This window comes from Rhipicephalus sanguineus, chromosome 4, assembly GCF_013339695.2.
Source record: "Rhipicephalus sanguineus isolate Rsan-2018 chromosome 4, BIME_Rsan_1.4, whole genome shotgun sequence".
Taxonomy (NCBI): Eukaryota; Metazoa; Arthropoda; class Arachnida; order Ixodida; family Ixodidae; genus Rhipicephalus; species Rhipicephalus sanguineus.
Window position 1 is genome coordinate 86,552,704 of NC_051179.1, and position 23,616 is coordinate 86,576,319.

Consider the following 23,616-nt stretch of genomic DNA (forward strand, 5'->3'; position numbering starts at 1 on the left):
TTTTATTGTTTTCTTTCTTAGGTTTAATACGCAATTGTTCTTTAATTGCGCTTACTGCGAGCCAACACCTGCTCAAATAGTGGAGGATTTGCTGCGAGCAATGCGCAGACATTGCCATCGCCATCATGGCGCCCGGCCAGCCCGGCGTGTTTGGAGTTCGGATAGATCAGACTCTTCGTTGGCCTCGTTTTTAGGTGTTTGATCCGTGACGTTTCGTCGAAAAATCACAAGCGCGCATGCCGTAGGTGTTGGCCTGGTTGCAAGATCTTGCCGATTTCAACGTTTTTCCACCTCTTCGGTAAGTACTTGACATGCCTGGATTACTGCAATCAGCACGTTCTTAGCACTTTCTTCTTTGGCTCCCCACCGCGCGCAGGTTGGCGTACGCTGAACTGGACCCTCGCAGCAAGAATGGCACGTGGGAGTAAGTTTTATTTGTGACGCGATTTGGTTTATCTTCCGCAGAAACTGTTAAGCTCACAATGCTGATATGTTGTTGTTGTCGGCCACGTGTGTAGATTGACACCGCGATCGTGGAACACATGGCTGATCTGCCTCAAATAACTGTAAGCCGGCGCGTGCGTAGTGCCGTGGAAAACGATCAGAAGTCGTGGACGACAAAGAAAAAAACTTCAAAGGTTTGTTGTACATGTTTTCCACGGCAACTGACATAAACGTAAAAAAAATTGGAATTGTCAAATGCATGTGTCAAGTTTAACCATTTGTAGTGGGCTGTGGACATGAATTAAGCATTGCTGCACACAAGACTGGCTTGCCCTCAGTTTATGCCCAGTACCAAATTTTTTGCTCTCATTATGACACCATTTGTAAGAAAAGCCAGAACTTATGTTCAAAACAGCGCATATTCTTGCTATTCTTTTATTCAGTTGCATGTGTGAGTCCTGCTGCTGGCCATCAGTTAGCCGGTTATCAGAAGAAAAGGGCACAGCCCAGTTTTGTACTGGTATATACCGTATCGTTTGTGATTATGATCATGATTTTTGCCTTACTGAAACAAGAAACTGAAAAATGTATGTTGGTGTTTCTGCTACATCTCTATGAAGCAGCAGAACCTGTTGCTCAGTCACTTGGTGCATATTAGCAATTGGCACCTTGTCTGGCTTCCCGATACCTCCGCCTTTTTTCAGTGCATGTTGTTTTCATCCTTTACCAGCAGTCAAGTAGTTTCACACAACCGAAATGACCAACTAGCCCACTCTGTTTGTCAAGTAGGTTTTACTTCCAAACAAATGTAGCACATTTGTGATATGCACTGTTGCTCAATGTTATTCTTTTTGCATGTGCTAGCTGTGTACACATATTACATGATCTTTTTTCTTTTTTTTCAGCTGCTTCTAGTAGTGGTGCCCCTGGTGTGCACCTTTACCCCAAATGTCTGCACCTTTGCCTACCGGTAATGACATAGAATGTGCTCAGCTTCCTGGACATAGGCATGCAGGTTACGAGACGGAAAACGTGCAGCTTAGACTTCATGCTTGTAAATGCGGAAGTCGTAACCGACATAATTAGAGTAAGCTAAAAGGAGAAATTTCTGATTATGGGGTGTGTCCAGATAAGATCGAACGCGAGGTCCGGGTCACCATTCCCGATTGTGATGAAATTTACTGTAGGTCTAGGCATTACACCCAGAACAATGGTTTCGCAGTTACTTTTGTGAAAAAAAAATTTGTTCGATTGAAAAAAAAAATATACAACTTTTGGCCGCAAAAAACGCTTTTCCGCCAATTTCGCGATTTCTGAATTTTGAGCACACCTAGGGAAAAAACTGTGCGCTTCATCGTCACAATATTTATTCCCCTCAAGGAACAAGTGAAATACAATGTTATGAGTCTATTATTTCCCTTGTGTGTCGAAGCACTTTTGAAGAAAAAAATCCCAAACTTGGCAAATCGCACAAAATACCTCTATTTTAGGAATTTACTGCTGCAAACAAGTTAAAGTGGGGATAATAAAAATCGGTACATATTAACTTTGATACTTTCACTCTCTTTTAAAATAATTTGCGTGGTTTCATCATGCTCGGTTTTACTCGATAATTGGGCTGAAACGTAAGTGATTTACCAAAAAACGCCGAACTTTGAAAGTGATTTTCTCAAAAAGGCCATTTTTAATTTTTTTTAAAGTCCCTCTGATTGAAGTCAAGGACGTCATCTACCATTGTGCAGAAAAAAACGTTGCATTATTTTGGTTGCTAACAAGTTTATAGTGCGTCAAATGTGACCATGGCAGCCTAGCGGCCGCGTCGTTCGTTATGGGCTGAAACTCCGATAAAAGTTGCTAAAAATACTTGTACGTGACATAATCACAAATCAGCAGCTCCATACCAACAAATGCGCAGCCCGGTGTCATGGTTAAGCAAGCTTTGTCTTGGGATCAGCCGCTTGACAAACCCGCAGCAGCGGCCGCTTGATGCTGCGGACACTCACATTACACGAGTACCGCTTCGACTGCGGATGAGCTCCGCTTGCGCGCCAAACTACGCTCAGAGGACAAACAAGAGAAGGAATGCATCACTGTGAAAGTTAAAGGCCGTTAAGTGCCAACAAATGTCATAGTATGCAACGAAAACTCTGCCGGCAATTTCCCAGTGAGAGCCTTATACAGCACGAATGTATTTTTTCCCTGCTGTTATTCCCGAAGCCGTATAATATCGTGATAAACGCTTGACTTGCGTTGAATATTCTATCTGCGGACGCACAACAATACAGTATTGTAAAAGCGGTTCTTTAATGAAGTAAAGGACTTGGACACACTTCTTTTCACAGACGGCTGACACAAGTGTTCTGGCACGAGATGAACAACTGCAGTTTGAGTTGCTCGACCATAGGAAGCAAGTATGACAGCTTTCTTTAGATGTCAATGGCCTTCTTTTGTGTCATATGTTGCTCATAGAATGCACCTAATTATATTTAGGCTATCCGAAGAGAGAAAGCAACACATGAGCGCACTATGCTGGAGGCGCTCACTGGGAAATCGCCGGCAGAGTTTTCGTTGGATACTATGACATTTGTTGGCACTTAACGGCCTTTAACTTTCACAGTGATTCATTCCTTCTCTCGTTTGTCCTCTGAGCGTAGTTTGGCGCGCAAGCGGAGCCCATCCGCAGTCGAAGCGGCGCTCATGTAATGTCAGCGCCCGCAGCATCGAGCGGCCGCTGCTGCGGGTTTGTCAAGCGGCTGATCGCAAGACAAAGCTTGCTGAACCATGACACCGGGCTGCGCATTTGTTGATGTGGAGCTGGTGATTTTTGATTATGTCACGTACAAGTATTTGTAGCATCTTATATCCGAGTTTCAGCCCATAACGAACGACGCGGCCGCTAGGCTGGCATGGTCACATTTGACGAACTATAACTTGTTAGGAACCAAAATAATGCAACGTTTTTTTCTGCACAATGGTAGATGACGTCCTTGACTTCAATCAGAGGGACTTAAAAAAAAAATAAAAATGGCCTTTTTGAGAAAATCATTTTCAAAGTTCGGTGTTTTTGGTAAATCACTTACGTTTCAGCCCAATTATCGAGTAAAACGGAGCGCGATAAAACCACGCAAATTATTTTGAAAGAGAGCAAAAGTATCAAAGTTAATATGTACCGATTTTTATTATCCTCACTTTAACTTGCTTGCAGCAATAAATTTTTCAAATAGAGGTATTTTGTGCGATTTGCCAAGTTTGTGATTTTTTTCTTCAAACATGCTTCGACAAGCAAGGGAAATAATAGACTCATAAGATTGTATTTTACTTGTTCTTTCAGGGGAATAAATATTATGACGAGGAAGTGCACCGTTTTTTCCCTAGGTGCGCTCAAAATTGAGAAATCGCGAAATTGGCGGAAAAGTGTTTTTTGCGGCCAAAAATTGTATTTTTTTTTTCAGGCGAACAAAATTTTTTCTCGCAAAACTAACTGCGAAACCGTTGTTCTGGGTGTAATGCCTAGACCTACAGTAAATTTCATCACAATCGGGAATGGTGACCGGGACCTCGTGTTCGATCTTATCTGGACACACCCTATGAGCAAGTAATTATGAAGCAGGTTTTACTCCTCTTAAACTAGCAGACATGCAACAACACAGTTGTGCTATGTTTGTTTTGTGGGCCACTTTCATGCATATTTGTGCTTGCAGTGGATATGCATATACATGAAGGATTTGTTTTTTTTCCTCAGCTGCCTCTGCGAACCCCGCTCCTGGACAACAGCTGGGAGGCTCTGTGTTTAAACGCGTGCACCTTGGACGTCATGCTCGTAAATACCAATTCCTTTGTCATTCCTGGCATGAATTTCGTTGGTAAAGCAATAAGTAAAATTGTGCATTGTTGTTTACAAGCACTTCAGTATGAACCAGGCTTAAAGGAGAGGGGACCGACAACTGGCCAGAACTTGTGATTAGATCCTGTCAGAAATGAAAAGACCACGCTATATACTGACATATTCCAGCATCCTTTTCGCGCTGTGAGTAGGATTTATATCTCTAAATTGTGTTTAAAAGTAACAAAAAAAGGCATGTTGTGCAACCTATCGCAAGAGCCTTGAAGCTAGATTGCGGAGTTGATCACTTTGCTGTACAATGTCACGTAGTCTGATACCGTCATGTGTGCCATTATTGGTCCTAAAAATATTAGTATGTATATTACTATCCATCCCCGCTCTATTCTGTGCTGCTTATGAGGTAAAAGGAGTTGCATGGTGACAAGTAACGGCGCTGCCTTCGCGGTAGCCAGTGGACCATGTCGAGCCGCAGCGCATGCGCGCGAGTATACACACACACGCAGTAAACCGCCGCGCTCGAACACGAACCGCTGTCACGCTCACTGTTTGCATCATGTCTTGTCACGTGTGTATACGACTTCATATCCGTCGCAGATAGAAAAATTCGAATTACAAATGTTTCACGGCATTTTCCACATCACCATTGGTAAGCTTTCTGTCGCGTTAAAGAAAATAGGTACCATAAAAGTTGGTTGTCGGTCCCTTTAACCTCTTAATACACACACAGGACAAAATAGGCATGCTATATCCCCGTTGTGCACCATCTTTGTGCGTTTGTGTGTGCAGTATGGACATGTACATTAAGGCTTTGTTTTTGTTCTCAGCTGCCTCTGCGAGCCCTGCTGTTGGACGCCAGCTGGAATGCTCTGCGTTTGAAAGCGTGCACCCCAGATGTCATGCTCATAAATACAGAGTTCTCATGATTCTAGTGTTGACAAAGCAGTAAGTAAAAGCAGGCACTTGTGCATCTGGAATGAGGTTTAACCCTGTCTCAGGAGACATAAGACAATATAGTCATGCTATGTTCCTGTTGTTCACCATTTTCATGCATGTTGTGTGCAGTACGTATACATACATGCAGGCTTTGTTTTTGTTGTCCTCAGCTGCCTCTGCAAGCCCTTTTGCTGGACGCCATGTAAGGCCCTCCACTCGAAAGTGTGCACCTTAGACTACACGCTCATCAATACCAAGTTCTCTGTCCTTCTCGGCATGATTGTAGTGCCATATAATAGTGAGGCAATAAATCATTTTTGCTGGTCACTTGATGTTCCATGCATGTTGCTTGGTTTCTGAACACATGACTTGGTTTTAAGTTATCTAGTTATCTATGTGAAAAAAAAGTGGGTTGGTTGGACGAGGAATATGCTTTCCTGGAGAGGCAACTGGCTCTCTCAGGTAGGGGGTGGTCGAGCGCGATGAAGCAAGTTAACATGTTATGGGAGCAGATGTCCCACCCTTTTGAAATAATCCTGCAGTAAAAAGTGGCCACATGTCCCAATAACATCCCACACGCATGCAGTTTTGGGACATCCCAAAAAGGTCTTTTTTTGTATCACTTGGGATGTTTTTCCACCTTGTGTGGGACGTCTTTTGGATGTCCCGAACTCCCAAAAGGGATGTCATTTGGATGTCCCTAGGATGCCTTTGCGTTGTCTGGGTTGTAAACGTGGTGACGCGGAGTGGTCGAAGTCGGTCGGCGGAGGAAATTCTTCAGATTGCTTTCAGCAGTGATGTTGAAAGAAACCATCTTGAGGACTAGGATTTTTCACTGGACGTTGAAGACTGTGCAAGCACCGAGAGTGACAGCGACGATGAACGATCAGCTGCTAACTCACGAGGAGCGAGTTGCACTTCACGTCCCCTCGTGCGTTAATGTTCTTTCACGCTCGTAAGTCACTTTGATTGTATTTAATGTATAACGTCCTAGAGCGAGATCAAAATAAAAGCATAGTTCCTCTTGTGCATTGCATGTATCAATTATTGTGGATATTATGGAGCGCCGCATGCCGCCAACACGCTCGAGCTCGACCAGCGAAGCGAAATGGTTATTCGCAATGCCCACGAACTATAGGTGGCGCGCCGTGCTTTTCAAGATGGCGCCAGGAGGAGGGTCAATCCGTTTGTTAGCATAGGAACAGATAGTACGTGCGGACGTACGGCCCGTGTCACTTTCACCGGATGAAGTCATGAGCTGTGCTGAATTGGATATGAGACTAAACTACTTTCCCAAACCATGGAAAGTGCTAAGTACTCGCCACCTAATTATTTGCTGTGGCGTGAAAGGTTATATTTCAGCTCCGTTACCGTGCATAACGATGCTTTGCGAAATCTTGTGCGTGCTACATAAAACTGCATCAACTAAAATTGACGTATGAGCAGAACGGCACTCCGAGGTAGTACGTACCGAGCCAACGTTTATAGATACGTTGTACCGAGCCTGCCTTACGAATTTGCCGCAGTAGTAGGCCGGCAGCGAGTCACCATCGCTGCTGCACGGGACCGCACGTTTAACGTGGTGATGGTTCGCAAACATAATACGCCGTCGTCATTACTTGTGCAGTCGGGAACGCGGAGTTACGTCTTCAACGGAACACAAGCATTTAACTTCCCATTCAGTAGCGCTTGTGTCACAGCCATGCTGAGACTCTAGCCGTGTGCAATTCACTTCACTCGCATGTTGCAGGCTCGATCAGCACGATCGAAACACGAATAGCGAAAATAATGCACACGTATTCTTTTCGCAACGTCGAAGAAGTTAGCCGAGAGGCGTGGATTGTGGCTGTGACTGCACGTTCCAGCGCTCTAACTATTTCGCTTCTCTGGTCGAGCTCGAGCGTGTTGGCGGCATGCGGCGCTCCATAATATCCACAATAATTGATACATGCAATGCACAAGAGGAACTATGCTTTTATTTTGATCTCGCTCAAGGATATTATACATTAAATACAATCAAAGTGACTTACGAGTGTGAAAGAACATTAACGCACGAGGGGACGTGAAGTGCAACTCGCTCCTCGTGAGTTAGCAGCTGATCGTTCACCGTCGCTGTCGCTCTCGGTGCCTTCACAGTCTTCTACGTCCAGTGAAAAATCCTCGTCGTCAAGATGGTTTCTTTCAACATCACTGCTGAAAGCAATCTGAAGAATTTCCTCCGCCGAAGAACTTCGACCACTCCGCGACACCACGTTTACAATTACAGATACGTCTGGGCCTGGGCGCGAAGAACATTTCGCTCTCAGATCGGTCAACGAGCAAATCGCTTGCAGTGTGCTGCCGCCTATCAACAAACGTACAAAAACAAGCGGCGCAGCGCTGGCTATGAAGCCAACACACTGGCGAAGGACGACGTGGAAAGTGTTCGCTCCACGAAAGGCGTGGAGCAGCGCGTCCTCGAATGATTGAAACGTCGCTCGCACGATTAGTAACAGCGCTTTGATGACAAAGGATAGAGGCATATTTTAATGTATCGACAACTTGAGATCGCTCAGTTTTACAAGAGCACATCGCAAGCCGGCGCGACCTCCCGCGTACAGTGTTATGGGATTCACGCACTACAAGAAACACTGACCAATGCTATATACAAGTAAAACAGGGTGAGCTTCAACTGAATATGTCAGACGACAGGCACGTAGCCAGGATTTTATTTCGGGGGGGGGGGGGCCCAGGGCCTAATTGTTCGAAAGACAATCTTTCCATGGCAAAAACAAAAAAAAAGTTGCCTGGGAATATAGAGGGCTGGAAAAATTTCGGGGGGGGGGGCGCCCCCCCCTTGCCTACGTGCCTGTCAGACGATAACATTTAACTAACCTACGTGGATACAGAAAGCCTCGCGAAGCTGATAGTATGCGTACGCTATGGGCTAGCATTGAAAGCGCGAGTCGCCACGTATTTTCACGAAAACTTCGCGCCTCGCAAGAGCGAATCAGATTTCTCGTGTCACGGAGGGCCCGGTTTGTTCACTGATGCAGGGAACATGCCAAGTCGTAGTGTTCCTTCCTTGCCAACGCGTTAACACTGAGGTTAGCACAGCCGAACAAGCGAGCGACTGCGTAGAGCTGCCATTTTGTCGTCTACTAACCCTCCTCGAGAGGACGCTCCTGAATTCCGCTTGGCGGCGCGACAGTCTATGGGCATTGCGAATAACGATAGAAAGTGCAGTCACGGCCGCAATGCACGCCTCTCGGCTAACTTCTTCGCCGTTGCGAAAGCATACGTGTGCATTCTTTTCGATATTCATGTTTCTATCGTGCTGATCGAACCTGCAACATGCGAGTGAAGTGAATTGCACACGGCTAGAGTCTCAGCATGGCTGTGACACAAGCGCTACTGAATGGTATGTTAAATGCTTGTGTTCCGTTGAAGACGTAACTCCGCGTTCCCGACTGCGCAAGTAATGACGACGGCGTATTATACTTGCAAACCATCACCGCGTTAAACGCGCGGTCCCGTGCAGCAGCGATGGCGCTACTCGCTGGCGGCCTACTACTGCGGCAAATCCGTCAGGCAGGCTCAGCACGTACTACCTCGGAGTGCCGTTCAGCTCATACGTCAGTTCTAGTTCATGCAGTTTTATGTAGCACGCACAGGATTTCGCAAAGCATCGTTATGCACGCTAACGGAGCTGAAATATAACCTTTCACGCCGCAGCAAATGGTTATGTGGCGAGTACTTAGCAGTTTCCATGGTTTGGGAAAGCATTTTAGTCTCATATCCATTTCAGCGCAGCTCATGACTTCATCCGGTGAAAGCAGCACGGGTCGTACGTCCGCACGTCCTATCTGTTCCTATGCTAACTAGATGCTAACAAACGGGTTGACCCTCCTCCTGGCGCCATCTTGAAAAGCACGGCGCGCCACCTATAGTTCGTGGGCATTGCGAATAGCTTGGACATACATATAGGTATTTAAGTAGGGCATGCATATAGGTGACAATGTAATTGGAACGTAAATGCCCTAATGATTGCCAGCAATGCCGCTGTCGAAAGCGTTTTAACGCTTTTAAAGCATGCCTCTGTAGGGCTCTCGGATTGGCCACAAGCCCAGAAGTTTGTTTATACTGAATGGACTGTGGTCTAATGCCATCAATTCTCATTTAAGACTTAATCATCCGTAAAGTTACGCTGACGTATGTCAGTGCTGGTGTACGTTCTGGCACTAAATTCAAAATGATGGAAATTTCGTCTGTTTTAATTCTGTTGTAATAAACGACCCATCGCCGAAAAAAGACAGTAAAAATATCGTTCAAAACGATGTGGAAACCTATTTAGCGTTCGGATATATTGTGCCTCCGAGTTCAGACAATATGGCGCCTCGGTGAAAATGTAGAACAAAACATATCTGTGTTGTTGGAAGTTAGTGCCATACCCGTCTGTGTTTATGGGACCATTTATACTCGTATGTGCAATTTGCACTACGAAACTTCAAGATGGCAGACCAACAGTCCCACATTGGTACATTAAGGAGCGATCTTAGGAAGTTTGTTTTAAACGAAGACGCAAGCGTCGCTAAGCAGTAATTCTTTCTCGGTAGCCTTCGTCCCCTTCAGTATAACTGTGCTCGAGAATGGGCGCTGTTTACAGGGGGATTAGACGTGTATTCCCACCCCCTCACCATACACTTCGCAGACCACAATAAATAGGGCTCAGAATGCTCCAAATGGGTTCATATATCCCTCAAGGAGCTTCCTGGCTATGATACGCACGGAGATGGACCCAACATTTTCGAGACTGCAGAGAGGTTGGGTCATTGAAACATATGCTCGGGCGATGCCCTGCGTTGCAGGACTGCAATCAAGAAGCCTGATGGGCCACCGCTATCAACGATCCCAGCTACGACGTCCAGCTCCTGGCTGTCCGGAAGGCCCGTGAGAGGGTGGAGAGGCTAGGCCTCCCCGCCCAGCTCCCGCTATGGTACTAGGCGGGAGATGGATCTATAAAGACCTCATAGTCTTCGCTCGGGACCAAATAAATGTATTTTCTCTCTCTCTGAAGCTGTTTACTGTGTATGGCCAGCGGAGCATATTGCGGTGACGATTTTCGAAAACGGCTTCACGACCATTACTTAGACTTCTGATTACGACACTACGTATTCAGAACAAAATGGTAAGGATTCAACATCACTGTGTTCAGAAGAAGTGGTTGAATATAAGAGTACTATGTAATCTCCTGTGTTATAGTGCTAAACTGTCCCGAATGTGGAGCGAATGTACAGAGTTCGGGGGAAGTGTCAACACCAGGGTTGTCGTTGGGCGGATTTTGAAAAGTGGCCAGAACTCAAGCTCAAAGTAGCCATACCATTTAATATTACCGCCATACTTTTAGCCAAATAGAACAGAAGTAGTATTATGATTATAGTTTTGAAACCAAGCTTCTACTGACTGACTGGCTTTTGGTCTTCAAAAAAACTCTCATCACCCACAAAAATACCTCCCCACCCACAGCTGGCGCGCGCGCACCAGAGCAGTAGTAAATAAATTTTCTTTCCGGGGCTGGGATTTGAACCCGGGACCCCGCGGGTTGAACAAAAGACCAAGCGCCCATTTTATTAGTATTTTTTTGTCTTTATTCTCTAGGCCCTACACCCAATGTGGCCCCACACCCCCACACCCACGCCCAATGTGAACTGAACTGAAGCGTACGAATTCCCCGACGATTACGACACTGCCTAATGCGAATTCTGAGCGCAGCTGTGTAGGTGTTTTGATTTTGCGGTAAGTTAAGGCGTGACTGCCGCGCTAACCGGGAGACCGCGGAAAGCAGCGCGTGGGCGCGTTCCACAACAGCCGCCGCAGACATGCATCCGCTCATGCAGCGCTTTATTTCCATATATGGTATCGGTGGACGTCCTCGCCGCAAACGTTAGTGATGACGTCATCTGGTGGACAACTTGTAATGTCGATATCAGAAATAGCGCATTTCAGGAAAATTTCAACCACAAGAGAATTAATTTCCTAAGCCGCGTTTCCACGCTCGCGTGATGGTCCTTTCGTTGGGCCGTTCTACAGGCTGACGAACGCTGGAAAGGATATGAAAGACGCCACGCCGATTACGCCCAAAAACAGCGTTCCGGAGACGGCCGCTACCTATAACCTATAAATAAATAAATAACTAAATAAATAAATAAATAAATAAATAAAAGCGGTACGTCAGGCAGGCCTATACGCCAAGCTTCGCTTTCCTCCATTTCCCCAATTGTGGTATGGCTCCTGAATTTTTTAATATTAAAGAATAAATAATATAATTTTCAATAAGCAATAGCTTATCAATAACACCACAATTTCTCTCTCTTGCTTGAGCATCAAGACACAGATAACTTAAAATAGATGAATAACTTATAATAAATTATGTGCGCCTGCATATATAGGTTATTTATAATATGCAACGTTCTTGCCAGATACACAGTACTTTCTGAACATTCCAGGCGACAAGTCTGTAGGAACTTTGAACGTGGAAGCATTTTATTTCCTTGAAGCCGCAGACCGAATTTGATCAGCAGAGCTTACTTATCATACCAGAGGTTAAAATATCCAATATTGGTTCAATATCAACAGCCCAGCTCCATTTTGTTGCCGATCCCTGTGTTTGCCAAGTTCACACGAGAACACGTGCCGCGCATCAGAGTTAGGAACTTGCACGTAGCATCAGCATAGTATGACTAGCCACGTGTTAGCATCAGCATAGGCGGGGGGCAGCGTGAGCAGAGTGCTAGCCACGCGTTTGCCATCGTAAAAGTCAGGGAGCTTCGCCACTTCGTATTTGCACACGCACCTCACGTTGCGTTTGGTTGCCTCGAAGAGCACCAGCCTGCTGCTGCGGGCAGGATGCGCGCGCGCATGGTCTGACACGACATAAAATGTTTGGAACCAGTGCATTTTATCTGCAAATAACAAGAAAAATGGCGACACAATGCGCCAGAACAAAGGTTCAAAAGTAGTCATGGCGCCAACGTGAAATTTTCGTCGCCAGGCGGGATCACAAAGTAGTGAACTTGGCGCAAAGTGGCCACCAATGGCATCCCTGGTGTTTACAACAAAGGGCTGATGATTTAGACTTGTACCAAGCTAGTACGATGAACTCTACTATGGGAGAGTATTCAGGCGCCCCGTTCAGCCGCCCCGATATTATACTCGGGGGCAACTTTTCTGTGGCAATGAAGGCAAAGCTACGGGGGCGGAGCGTCTGCACATGTACCGCTACGCGAAGTAGTCCGATTTGGCGCGCGTCTCGTAACGCTGTGGAAAGTGATGGCTAGCGTTGCATTTCGACGCAAAACGCTGCTTAGCGTCTAAGGTACGGGTAAAAGGCGCGGCTTTTTCAAGCACGCAAAAAGGGAAGGTGACAATGTATAAAGTAAAAGAAATACAAATATCTCGCTTGTGTGCGCTGCGTTCCGTCTCAAAAAAGTATACATGTAGAAAATGAAGGAGTATTTTACATATCTCACGCAGAAAATACGGACGCAATTGTGGGACTACATTCATTAGCGGTAGGATACGTGCAGTGGCTCTGTAGCTTTCCCTTCTTTGCCGCAGAAAATTGTCCCCGAGTATAGTACTTTGCAGTATGTATACATGGTGTTTAGAACAAAAGGTACACGATTTAGGGTATCACTCAGTTTGCCGTCCCGACATTACACTGTTACTAAGACTAAGGCCTGGAACAACGGCACCACATGCGACGCGGCGTTGACTTAATTTCATTGCGGCCTCGCAATCTTCACTCCTCCTCCGTTTCTTTCTCCCGTCTTTTCTTCTGTCTCATCTTAGTTGGCTTAAACGAAGACGTCGTTCTGCTTCTTGCACTCACTCTGACTCCGTGGTTGTTATGCATGCAGGGCAAGCGACGCCCCATCATGGTAGCAAAATAGTAAAAGGGGGCGCCTGAGAATTGCACGTCACAATGTTCCTAAAGTTTCAGTACGGTGCCTAACCCCCGTATTCAGAAACGCTCCTTGACTTGAACTTGACAATTGCCACCGCCTTCAACGCGTTTGGAACGCGCTGCCGTTAAGCGGGGCCAAGGCAGCAGAAACGCGTTTCAAACGCGCTCTCTTGAGGCGGTGGCAAGTCAAGTTCAAGTCAAGGAGCGTTTCTGAATACGGGGGTAAGGATTGAAATGCAACATGCTTTCTAATCATCTAAGGTGGGCACTAAGCCGGCCCCATGCCTTTATCCAGTTGTACCTGCCCCGTCATTGTTTAAAGTGCAATGCAGATTTTTGACGATATTTTATTCTCGAATTTGATCTTTGGCGATAAGGACGGCCAAGGACACCCGAAGTTGCATTCCAAGAACTGTTTCTTTGCTGTATACCCTGACCGCCGAAATGCCGGAGACCAAAGGCAGGGCGCCGTTCTGCAGGGGCACGTCATCGCTTCATTTTCATTCTTGCATAAAGCTTGTTTTCTTTCGTGTTCGACCAGGGGGAGGGGGGGGGTAATTATAGGTAGCTGCAGTGAAATCACAGCCTCTCAGACTTTACGGTGTACGCTGCAGGGCTCGAGCTCAGAGGATATAATACTTTATGACAGCTTACTTGTTAAGATATGCCGTATCAGAATTAAAAACAAAAGCAAAGCGAAACTGCTATAAAAAAAGCTACCGCTTTCCTGTCACGCGAGAACCTAATTGTAATATTTTAATTAATAATGTTTTGTTCATTTATTTTATTTTTTACTTTTATTTATTTATTTTTTTTTCGGATAGGCTTCACTGCTGTAACGCGCGAATTCTCCCTCCCAGATATTTTATTTCTTCCTCCGTCCATGCATGCGCTACTTGCACTCCAAGAGTTCTTACGTGCAATGTATATCTTTGTTTATTTCAGAATTTCTGCGTGTCCTTGTGTGCGTTCTGCCACAGCAAAGGTCATGACATTCAACTGCAGGGCCCGTTATAACGGTTTCGATTCCCAGCGACGGCGGCCGCGTTTCGACGGATAACTGCAATAGCACGTACACAGATGGTTGATTAACGACATCCGGAATCTTCCACAAAGGGTATTCCTATGCATCATCCTTTCAAGTCTTCACGCGCAGAAAAATACGCACGTCCCTGCATGCTGCGTTGTAGCGCATGAAATTGGGGGGGTGGGCACAAATATGACGCTGTAACTTAGAGAAACGCCACATTGCGTCTAACGACAAGAAGAAATTGCCCTAGAAACAATGACGGTTGTACACTATCATAATCTGCTGCTGTCGCCGAGTAAACGGGTCCGGAAACGGAGGTCGGGAGTAATCGCCCAATGTGCGGCATAAAGACTTTTGCGTGTGCCCTGTCCCCGTGCAAAACAGTGTGTACAGTGACTCATTTGCCATACCATCGTCGCCTATCATCACACCTCCCTCTTTCTCTTTCTTTCCCCTTTCCCCTTACCCCCGTGAGGAGTAGCAGGCTAGAACCCGCTTTCCAGGCCGACCTCTCCTCCTTCTTCTCATTAAAAGCATCTTCTTCTTCATTACCTTTGATGAGGAATCGTTCAAGCCGTAACATTCCCTGTTCAAAGATTTCCTATCACTTGAAGCCCCTTCCTGAACCTGAAATTCCTTCTTGACTGTATCAATATGCTGTCGCACATGAGTCCAATACGTGCCCATTAAAAATTTTCTTGATTTACCCAATGAAAGTTTGAGGATCGCGAAAACGAGTGAAGCGCCATCTCGGAGGCCTTGCGCAACCTCTTCGCTCTAGTTGGACGTATCGCCACGACATGGCGCCACCACAACTCCAGCTGGTTCATGTTTTTTTTTTTTTGCTTTTTCTGGCGATTCGCTTCGTGCTAAGGCTCTGCTGCGCCTTTATAAAAATGCAACGCTCATATTTTCAATGGATAATTGAAAATATGGATATTGATTGAAATATGGACCGTTGTGGACATTAAACAACGTGACAGCTAATACGCTGCATACAAGCGCGCTTGATTGCGTCACGTAACGTTTTCCTCGTGACCTTATCAACATGATTCAAAGGATACTCACGCTTAATGAACCAATATGTAAATTAACTGGTTAACCCGATAACTAATGAACATTATCAGTACAGTTAACTATAAGCAGAACCAGCCGCATCGCCCGGCTAGCTCAGTCGGTAGAGCATGAGACTCTTAATCTCAGGGTCGTGGGTTCGAGCCCCACGTTGGGCGTGAATTTTCTTTTTTTTTTAAAGCGTATATTGCTTTGTCTTTTAGTTCTCGTTTTCTTCGTTACACTAGTAATCTTTGCTCACAAATACATTCGCAGCTATAGAGTTTCTCTAAATGGCCTCTAGCCTTTCGGTGACACTCCATGCCACTTCTACATCCTAGAATGTCAAAAGGTTTTAGCGCAGATATACCAACGCAAGGACAATTGCTTAGCTCATTCTCGACTATATTACACGTGTACTGACTATTGCTTCCTCCTGAGACTGCAGTGGCGGATCCAGGGGGGGGGGGGCGATCGCCTCCCTCCCACAGCCTGTGTCAGCACCTGCCCCCCCCCCCCCCCCCTTTTTCCTTCAGTGCCTGTCGTCCACCTCCTTTGTCAGGTTGCCTCGACAACCACTGCCCAAAAGGGATAAGGAGAATCTTGTCCCCGGCCTCTACCTCTCTGCTCTGTTGCTTATGCGAACACAAACTTAACGAACAGATATGAAGCTTAGAATAACAGAGAGCTCAGCTAGTTTGTAAGTATTCATTCTAAAAAGACAGCGCGTGCAAACACGGACACAAGAAAGAAGTCAGGACACAACAAACGCGTTTGTGGTGTCCTGACTTCTTTCTTGTGTTCGTGTTTGCACGCGCTGCCTTTTTAGAACGAACAGATAATTGATGAGGTAATTTAATCGGCGAGTTAAATTATGCCTTCATAAGTGCCAACTTGAAAAGTAGCACGTGTGAGTCTTTTTTTTTTTTTTTTCTGCGTGAAAATGTGCAGTAACAGAGTGAAGTCAACAGTATCACGGCACGCTTTTGAGTGGTTAAAGCGTGTTGAGCGCGTCCTCACACTGTTTCAGAAAGCGCGCTAACCAGGTATCGAGAAGTTGACGTCCGTAGCGTACCCTTATCGGGCCGAAAGACCACGTGACCGATCTGAGCCAGTAATGCAGGACGGCGGGAAGGTGAAAGCGAGAAAAACTCACAAGGTCACTTATACACTCGCCTAAGACGACTCGAAGGCGAAAGCCATCAAGTGTGGCTATTTTATCAGGCGCATTAGCTTACGCGGACGGAAAGCCACATTTTACACTTTCTTTTATTTATTTATTTATTTATTTATTTATTTATTTATTTATTTATTTATTTATTTATTTATTTATTTATTTATTTATTTATTTATCTTCAATACTGCCACTATCAGCCGAGAGCATAGCACATACATGGGCAAAACAAAGTAAGACAGCGTGTTACAGGTGTTACAGGTGTTACTCGGTCACCAAGCTTTCCAACCCAACATCGGAGATATAAGTAAACATTTAAACATGAAGATAAGTTGCAAGAAACAGAAAAAAAAAAATGGAGACATTTTGAATACATGCTCATAAAATATCGACATCGTAATCGAAATAGAACATCACACAATCAGTATAGCGAGTAATGGGAAGAAAAGTAATAATTTTAATAATAATAACGATAAGCAAAGATGGTGACTAAAAAAATTAATTAATAAAAAATGTCGCGCGAATGCCGCGAACACGAAGTTTACGAACAGCTAGCACGCTCACGTGACATTTTGCGTATCTCACAACGCGACCTTCAAACATAGAGATATAGGGCATTCGCTTTAAAAATATTACAGGTGTCTATTATGCATATGTCTAGGACGACTGTGCGAAAGCATGTATGCGCCTTGTCATGTACGCGATTCTAGAGGCGGTGGAGAGGGAAAGATGGAGAGGGAAATAAAGAGAGAGAGAGGGAGAAAGCGGCTGAGAGCTTGTTTTCCATGTCGTTTTATACAAACGGGCGAAAACATTTCTAAATGTTTTTTTTTCTCTTTTTCTGGATCACTTTGTGATGCAAACGTGAAAGAGGCTATCGCCACGCTCTGCCGGAGTGCTTCACATCTGTAAGATACCTCAAATCAAAGCACGCGCGTCGTAGATAAGGCTGGCCCCGATCCAACAACGGGAGCCTTCGAGCCAGAACGAAAAAAAAAAGTACAAAATGAAAATAAACAGAAAGTGGTGAAATCTAGCGCAAAGATGGTTCGATAGTACACTGATCTTCTCCGGGAGGTGAGAAAAGAGCTTCTAAATGGCTCAGCCGTCTTGTTTTCCGGGAGGCTGTAAGCTTTTTGTACAGGTGAAGGTTGGCGAGTGGAGACTTTGCGCGGGGTTTCGCACTGATGTTGTGTGGCCTTAGACCAGAGTGGTCAGGGCTGGACTGAGTCGTGGAAGAAAATAAGGCACGGGTGTCCCTTTTGCTTTGAACCTTTGTGTATATAGTGATAAAGATTTTGCGCCGTCTCGGGTTTTAGACAGCATACAAGGCAATTATTCTTGCTAAAGATCTTGGAGGATTTTTCGAAACAACAGAGGAAAAAGGCTCTCACCACCGTTCAGGGCAACGAAATATTCACATGGTCCCTTAGAAAATCTTGATACAGAGAAGGTGGTTTCAGAGCTTACCAGTAGCTTAGCCAGAAAATTTTTTTTGAAGGGGGGAAGGGAGACTACAATTCATTATGTATGTTCGTGCACGCGTTTGAATGTGTGCTTGTATAGCGAGTGTTTCAAAATATGTGTCCACGAATTTGGACACATTTATTGAAACATTCAGAATTTGGTTGAATTTTATTACTTCGCAATTATTACTAGAGGCGGCTTCTTCTATATATTCTCAAAGCTGTAATGGGTTCATCGCACGAATGACATCAATTCTCACATCTGACTTAATTGCCTACCTCCACTCCTTAAGAAGTTGTGAAGGCATCGACAAATATCGCATTTCCCGGAGTTTTTAGGATTTTGGACACATTTCTTGAAACACATGCAAAATTGAGAAATTTCAGGGAGGGGAGGGGGAATTTCACCCCCCCCCCCCTTGGTACGCCAATGGAGAGCTTACATATGCACATTAATGTACGCGATCGTAGTACCGCATCGATTCAACACAACTCCGGCAGGAGGTAAACTGAACTATATTTGAAAGTTCTACAAACGTCAATATAACATTTCACAAATCTCAGGAGAATGTATAAAATCACCAATGGGAAGTCCTTCGAAGGCCTAACAGAAAGTTTAACGAAATTTCAATGTAAAGTATGACAGAAATACAACCACAAATTTTGCTAGGACGTCATCACTCAGACCTCAACAACAGTCAGCAGAGCGTTCATCATAAGGCAGATTAGATCCTTGAAACTATGGCACAAACCCACGCTGGGGCATTGGCCACGAACCGGGTGGTTTTAAAAGACAATTATTATATTAAAGGTTAATGTTTGCCCATTTAAGATTAAAGAAGTAAAAATAAAACAAGAATATGTTAAGAATAGAATAATATAATAGAAGAGAATGTAAGTAATCAAGCGGAGAATTTGAATAAAAAATAAAGCAATTTGGAAAAGTAGAAAAACAGGAGTAAAGATTGATTCTATAACCTGCAACCTTCGCGTCACTGTATCCAAGGGACAACGCCCCAAAAGAAAGTACATTCGGTGCATTTAAATCTAAACTAAGGAGTCGGAATGCTGCACCTAAAGTAATTTTGCGCAAGGTAGAGTGTCTATAACACGAAATTAGATAATGCTCTATTGTCTCATGTACTCCTCAAAACAACAATTAGGAGAAGCTGCCACACCAGGTCTGTATAAATAAAAATCGAGATATGGAGTTTGACAACGTAGTCTATAGTGATTAAGACTTCAATTGCTCGTGTTTAGCATATTTTACTATTCCAATGATAACTGAAGCGCTCAAATTCTAATGTCGTGAAACATTTATGCAAGCGCCTGCTTTTCGGCCAGTCCCTCGTTCCGGGTATAGGATCCACTTACGGGGTATCAGAAGAAGAAGAAAGCGGGTGGGCCGCTCGTGATCCACGCCGCGTGCTTTGCCCGAGCCCTCGTCTCGTGCCTCTTTGGCATCTGCTCTGCGATCGTCAAGCCGAACGCGCCTTCCAAAGCAGCTCCCGACATCCCCGAAGCCTGCGCCACACCCACTCCGTTCGCGGCCGCGAAATACCTCCGAGCAATCCTGGTCGCCACATCGAAGACATGTCGCAGACTTCGCAGCGGATCCTCTCGACATCGACGCCGAAGACATCACGGATTTCCAGACCTCCGACGGAATCGGCGTCGCGCACCTCGAGGACGTCTCGCACGGCCCACTCTCTTCGGCGCAGCATTGCCACGGAGATGACGTCCGCATTGTCCGAGGCGACCGCGAACAGGCGTCCCTTTCTCCCCATGGAGACTGCGGGCGACCTCCAAGAAGAGCAGCGGGGCACTTCCACGTTCTCCTGGGACGCGTCCCTGCTCGCCTCGAGCGCCTCCTTCTTCTGGGTCCTGCTGGACGTGCTGTTCAAGCTGAACCCGTCCATCCCGACGCCCAAGCTGCTGTTCCACTTCTCGGAGGGCATCTTCGTGGGCAGCATGACGCTCATGTCTGGCATTGCCGAACCCTACGGTCCCCTGGCGGCCCAGTCGCTGCTGTTCATGCGAAGCGTCGCCATGACCGGGGCGCACTTCGCGCGCCTCTTCTCCCTGCGGTTCCTGACCGTCGTGGACGCGTTCACCATCAGCAGCCTGGGACCCGTGCTGTCGGAGCTGCCGACGTGCGCCAACCGCAAGGGGGCCACCGTGGGACGCGTCCTGCCGCTGTGCATGGGCGCCATCTCCCTGGGCCTGCTGGGCTACTCGAAGCAGTACCGCGCCCCGGACACCACGTCCGCACGCCGCTTCGCGACCGGCTGCTTGCTTACGCTGACGGCCTCGGTGCTGCGCGCCACGGTGTCCCAATTCAACGACGCCACGTGGCACCTGCCGAGCGTTGTGCAGGAGTTCCACTTCTCGTTCGTCAGCCTCATCGCGTCCTGCGTGCTGGTCGTGTTCTTCTCGGACATGCGGAGCCTGTACGACGACATCGACATGGGCTGCATGGTATTTCTGGCGCAGGTGAGCGGCCGCGGATAGCCTGTATACTGACTTTGGGGCCGGCATATGTACGACTGCAGTGACTACACGATGACGAATTGGGATAGTTAAAAAAAAAGTATTCGTACGAAGAGTAGACACGAAATGACAGCACCCCGCGAAACGTGGCGGCGCTGTTTTGCTAAGCTGAGTGTTGAATCCCTGAAGCTTGCTTTAAAAATTTCTTTGCTCAAAATGTGCTGTTTTAAAGCTGACGGGTTCTTTACATTTTTTTTTGGCGGCTGGCGTGCGACGGCGCCTGATCGACATGAAATGAATGCAACATGGCTGGTGTCGAAGCTCGGTGGTAGTTTTCAGAGCTAACAATCAGTGATAAAACAACTGAAGTGTCCGTATAATTGCTACTGCAATAATAGTTATCTTGCGCTTACCTCATTTAGAGCGGACAACTTAGATTTGCAGGTTTTTCTGTAATGGGAAATCTATCTTTAGTTCTTATGTCACGTTACACTAGCGCCACATTGAAGGGCCGTTTGGAGTAAAAGTGGATGTGAATGCTTCAAATGCGTAATTAGGATACGACATTTTCCTGGTGTAATATTTGCCTGCAGTCAAACATTCCAAGCGCAGCGCAATTTCACGCTCAAGGGATGGATTGCTGTTGTCGAAACCTACATTTCTTTTTTCTGAACGCAATGCAACTTCGCTTGTTCAAATGCCCCAAGTATGACGACAGTGGCATGCGCCTGAGCGGATTAAGTTTTTTTGCGTAAACAATAGCGACATAGCTCTGACAACCCCTGCAAACAGTCGATCAGAAACTATAGTGGCTTGTGCGTAACCGCGAATGGGGGTAGCAAAGGAAGGGCGGCAGTGATGGGTATAAAGGCGGGGGCGTTGGCGCGAATTTCGTCGTTTCCACGGCCAAATAGAGCTCGCGACCTCTAGTGCCGAAGCCAGGTGCCCCTAAGTATTGCGCACAGGCCTCTAAGGCGGTGCAGAACACCTTTAGGGGTTTCGCGCGTATGGGCGAACGCGTTCAGACGCTTATTTCACAGCGTTGACGGTTTCTTCGACAATTTTCTTTGTGCAAGCCAGCTGCTAGAGACGTTGGCGGATTTTGGCAACACTGATAAGTGTCTTCGAATGGCCGTTATGCTCTGTTAGTGTTCTGGAACAGGGAAGTGCTCGGAACGGCCGCAGCACCAATGTACAGAAAGTGAAGCATAAACAGGGTCAATCCACCTGCGGCGCCGCGACCGGTAGTCTGCAATGTGTCGTCGTTGAATAGTTGCTGGCGGCTCCGCCAAAGTGGTGCATTGGTAGAATGCCCGCTTCCCACTCAAAAGGTCCGGGTTCGAATCGCAGCTGTAAATGGTGGGTTTTTATTCTTAGTGTCACTTTTTATAGCTGTGTCGGTTTTCCTTTGTTTCTTAAAACTAGCTTCTGTTGCTACGTATTGCTACAAAAAGTAACGTAAAATGTGAAATCTCGTTTCGAGTCTCGTATTCGGGAAAATCTCGGAGGCCATACTGCGCAAATAACTGCGCTCACTCACAAATTTCTTCTATTTTACTTCACATTTAGCGTTACTTTTTGAACCAACACGCAGCAAATGAGGCTAGTTTTAAGAAACAAATGAAAACCAATACAGCTATAAAAGGTGACACTAAGAATAAAAACCCACCATTTACAGCTGCGATTCGAACCTGGGCCTTTTCAGTGGGAAGCGGGCATTCTACCCCTGTACCACTTCGGCAGAGCCGCGCAACTCCCAAACGACGACACATTGCAGACTACCGATCGCAGCGCTGCAAGTGGATTGACACTGTTTGGGCTTCACTTTTCGATGCTCGTTCCGAGCACTCCCCTGTTCTAGTACACTCTAGCTCTGTAATCACGTTTAGCGTTGGTCTGGTTGGTACATACTGAATTTGTACAATGAAACAGCGCTAGAACAAGACGAATGTGAGATGACCCGACACAACGTTTGCATCCTCTCGTCTTCTTTTTGTTCTAGCGTAATTCAGCGCTAAAATTGAGACCGTTATGCTATATTCGCATTGACAATGATAAACTGAGACGTTAATGTCTCTCACATTTTTATAAATGTCTCTTCTGTTTATTGGATGAAAAATTCGTCAACACGGAGTGTCGCTACAGCCGACGTTTCGACAAGCGGACTTTTCTTCCTCAAGGCTGCAACCGCAATGTATTCAAGGCAGCAGCAGTTGCAGCCCTGAAGAAGACCAGAACAACACCCGAGACCTCAATAACACCTTGAACACCCCAAGAAGACCTTGAAGAGCACCCCGCGGGGTGTTCTCCTTCAAAGCCTTCTTCTTCGGGTGTTCAACGTGAGCTTGAGGTCTCCGGGTGGGCTTCTCTTCTTCTTCAGGGCTGCAACTGCTGCTGCCTTGAAGAAGTTGCGGTTGCAACCTTGAAGACAAGTCCCCTTGTGGAAACGTCGGCTGTAGCGACACCCCGTGTTGACGAATATTTCATCCTTTCTAGCGTCCATCTTCCCCCGAGCTTCTGCCTTCTGGCTATTCGGTGATCGTGCGCCTAATGTCGCGCTGCAGGTGAGCTTCGCGTACCTCTTCTCCCTGACCAAGGCGCGCAACCTGGAGTACTACGGCGTGGTCAACATCTTCGCCTACGGCCTGGACGCGTTCCTCTCGCTCGCCGCCTCGCACCTGGTGCTCGACGAGGTGCCCGGTCGCCACAGCGACTGCGCCGCGCTGCTCGTGATGGCGGCCGTCATGATTGTCGAGGCCTGTCGCATCGGCCAGCTGCACGTCGACTCTTGTTCCCACCAAACCTGGTGGCTCGTGCTCAACTTGCCCGTGCTGTCGCCATCGAGGTTACAGTCGCCAGCAAGCTGAGCTCCTCCGGCCACCCTCGCCCGGGTCGTAGCTGTTCCTGCGGATGTGCTGCGGCCTCGCCAGGGACACCTGTGCGGACTTTTAAGTGGGCGTCATCGCAACACTTTACTTCGCTGTGTACTTAATGCCGAACGTTAGATTATCGCCAATAATGAATTCGTGGGAATTTTTGTTAACTGTGTCTTAGGCGTTCTCATTTGCTCCACTTATCGCTTTACATTGTTTATGGAGCTACGACTGATTTACGGGCGACCCTGGGAATTTCGCGTCATGGCGTGTTGGTCTTGATGACCACACCGGCACCATGTAAGCAAATAACGCGAGGCCTGCGCGGAAAGCGTCGCACAATCAGAGCGAAAGCTGGAAGAAC

General features: G+C 46.5%; 1 protein-coding gene, 1 long non-coding RNA gene and 1 other non-coding gene across 3 annotated transcripts; all 3 read left to right on the forward strand.

The window, feature by feature from the left end:
- Positions 1-155: 155 nt before the first annotated feature.
- Positions 156-5,548, forward strand: LOC125758397 (uncharacterized). The gene is made up of 3 exons (XR_007416016.1): positions 156-424; positions 4,187-4,264; positions 5,392-5,548. It is a non-coding gene; the product is annotated as an uncharacterized LOC125758397 (long non-coding RNA).
- A 9,807-nt stretch (positions 5,549-15,355) lies between these two features.
- On the forward strand, positions 15,356-15,428 carry Trnak-cuu (transfer RNA lysine (anticodon CUU)). Its single transcript has one exon. It is a non-coding gene; the product is annotated as a tRNA-Lys (tRNA).
- A 4,054-nt stretch (positions 15,429-19,482) lies between these two features.
- On the forward strand, positions 19,483-23,246 carry LOC119388848 (uncharacterized). Its single transcript, XM_037656233.2, has 2 exons — positions 19,483-20,382; positions 22,944-23,246. Exons 1-2 carry the CDS (start codon positions 19,483-19,485, stop codon positions 23,244-23,246), a joined length of 1,203 nt encoding a protein of 400 aa, XP_037512161.1.
- Positions 23,247-23,616: the final 370 nt, after the last annotated feature.

Bases quoted from the DNA above. Each gene is read 5' to 3' on its own strand.
- LOC119388848 (XM_037656233.2), top strand. From the start codon at position 19,483: ATGTCGCAGACTTCGCAGCGGATCCTCTCGACATCGACGCCGAAGACA. The intron at 20,383-22,943 runs GTGAGCGGCCGC...GTCGCGCTGCAG, and splicing joins GCATGGTATTTCTGGCGCAG to GTGAGCTTCGCGTACCTCTT.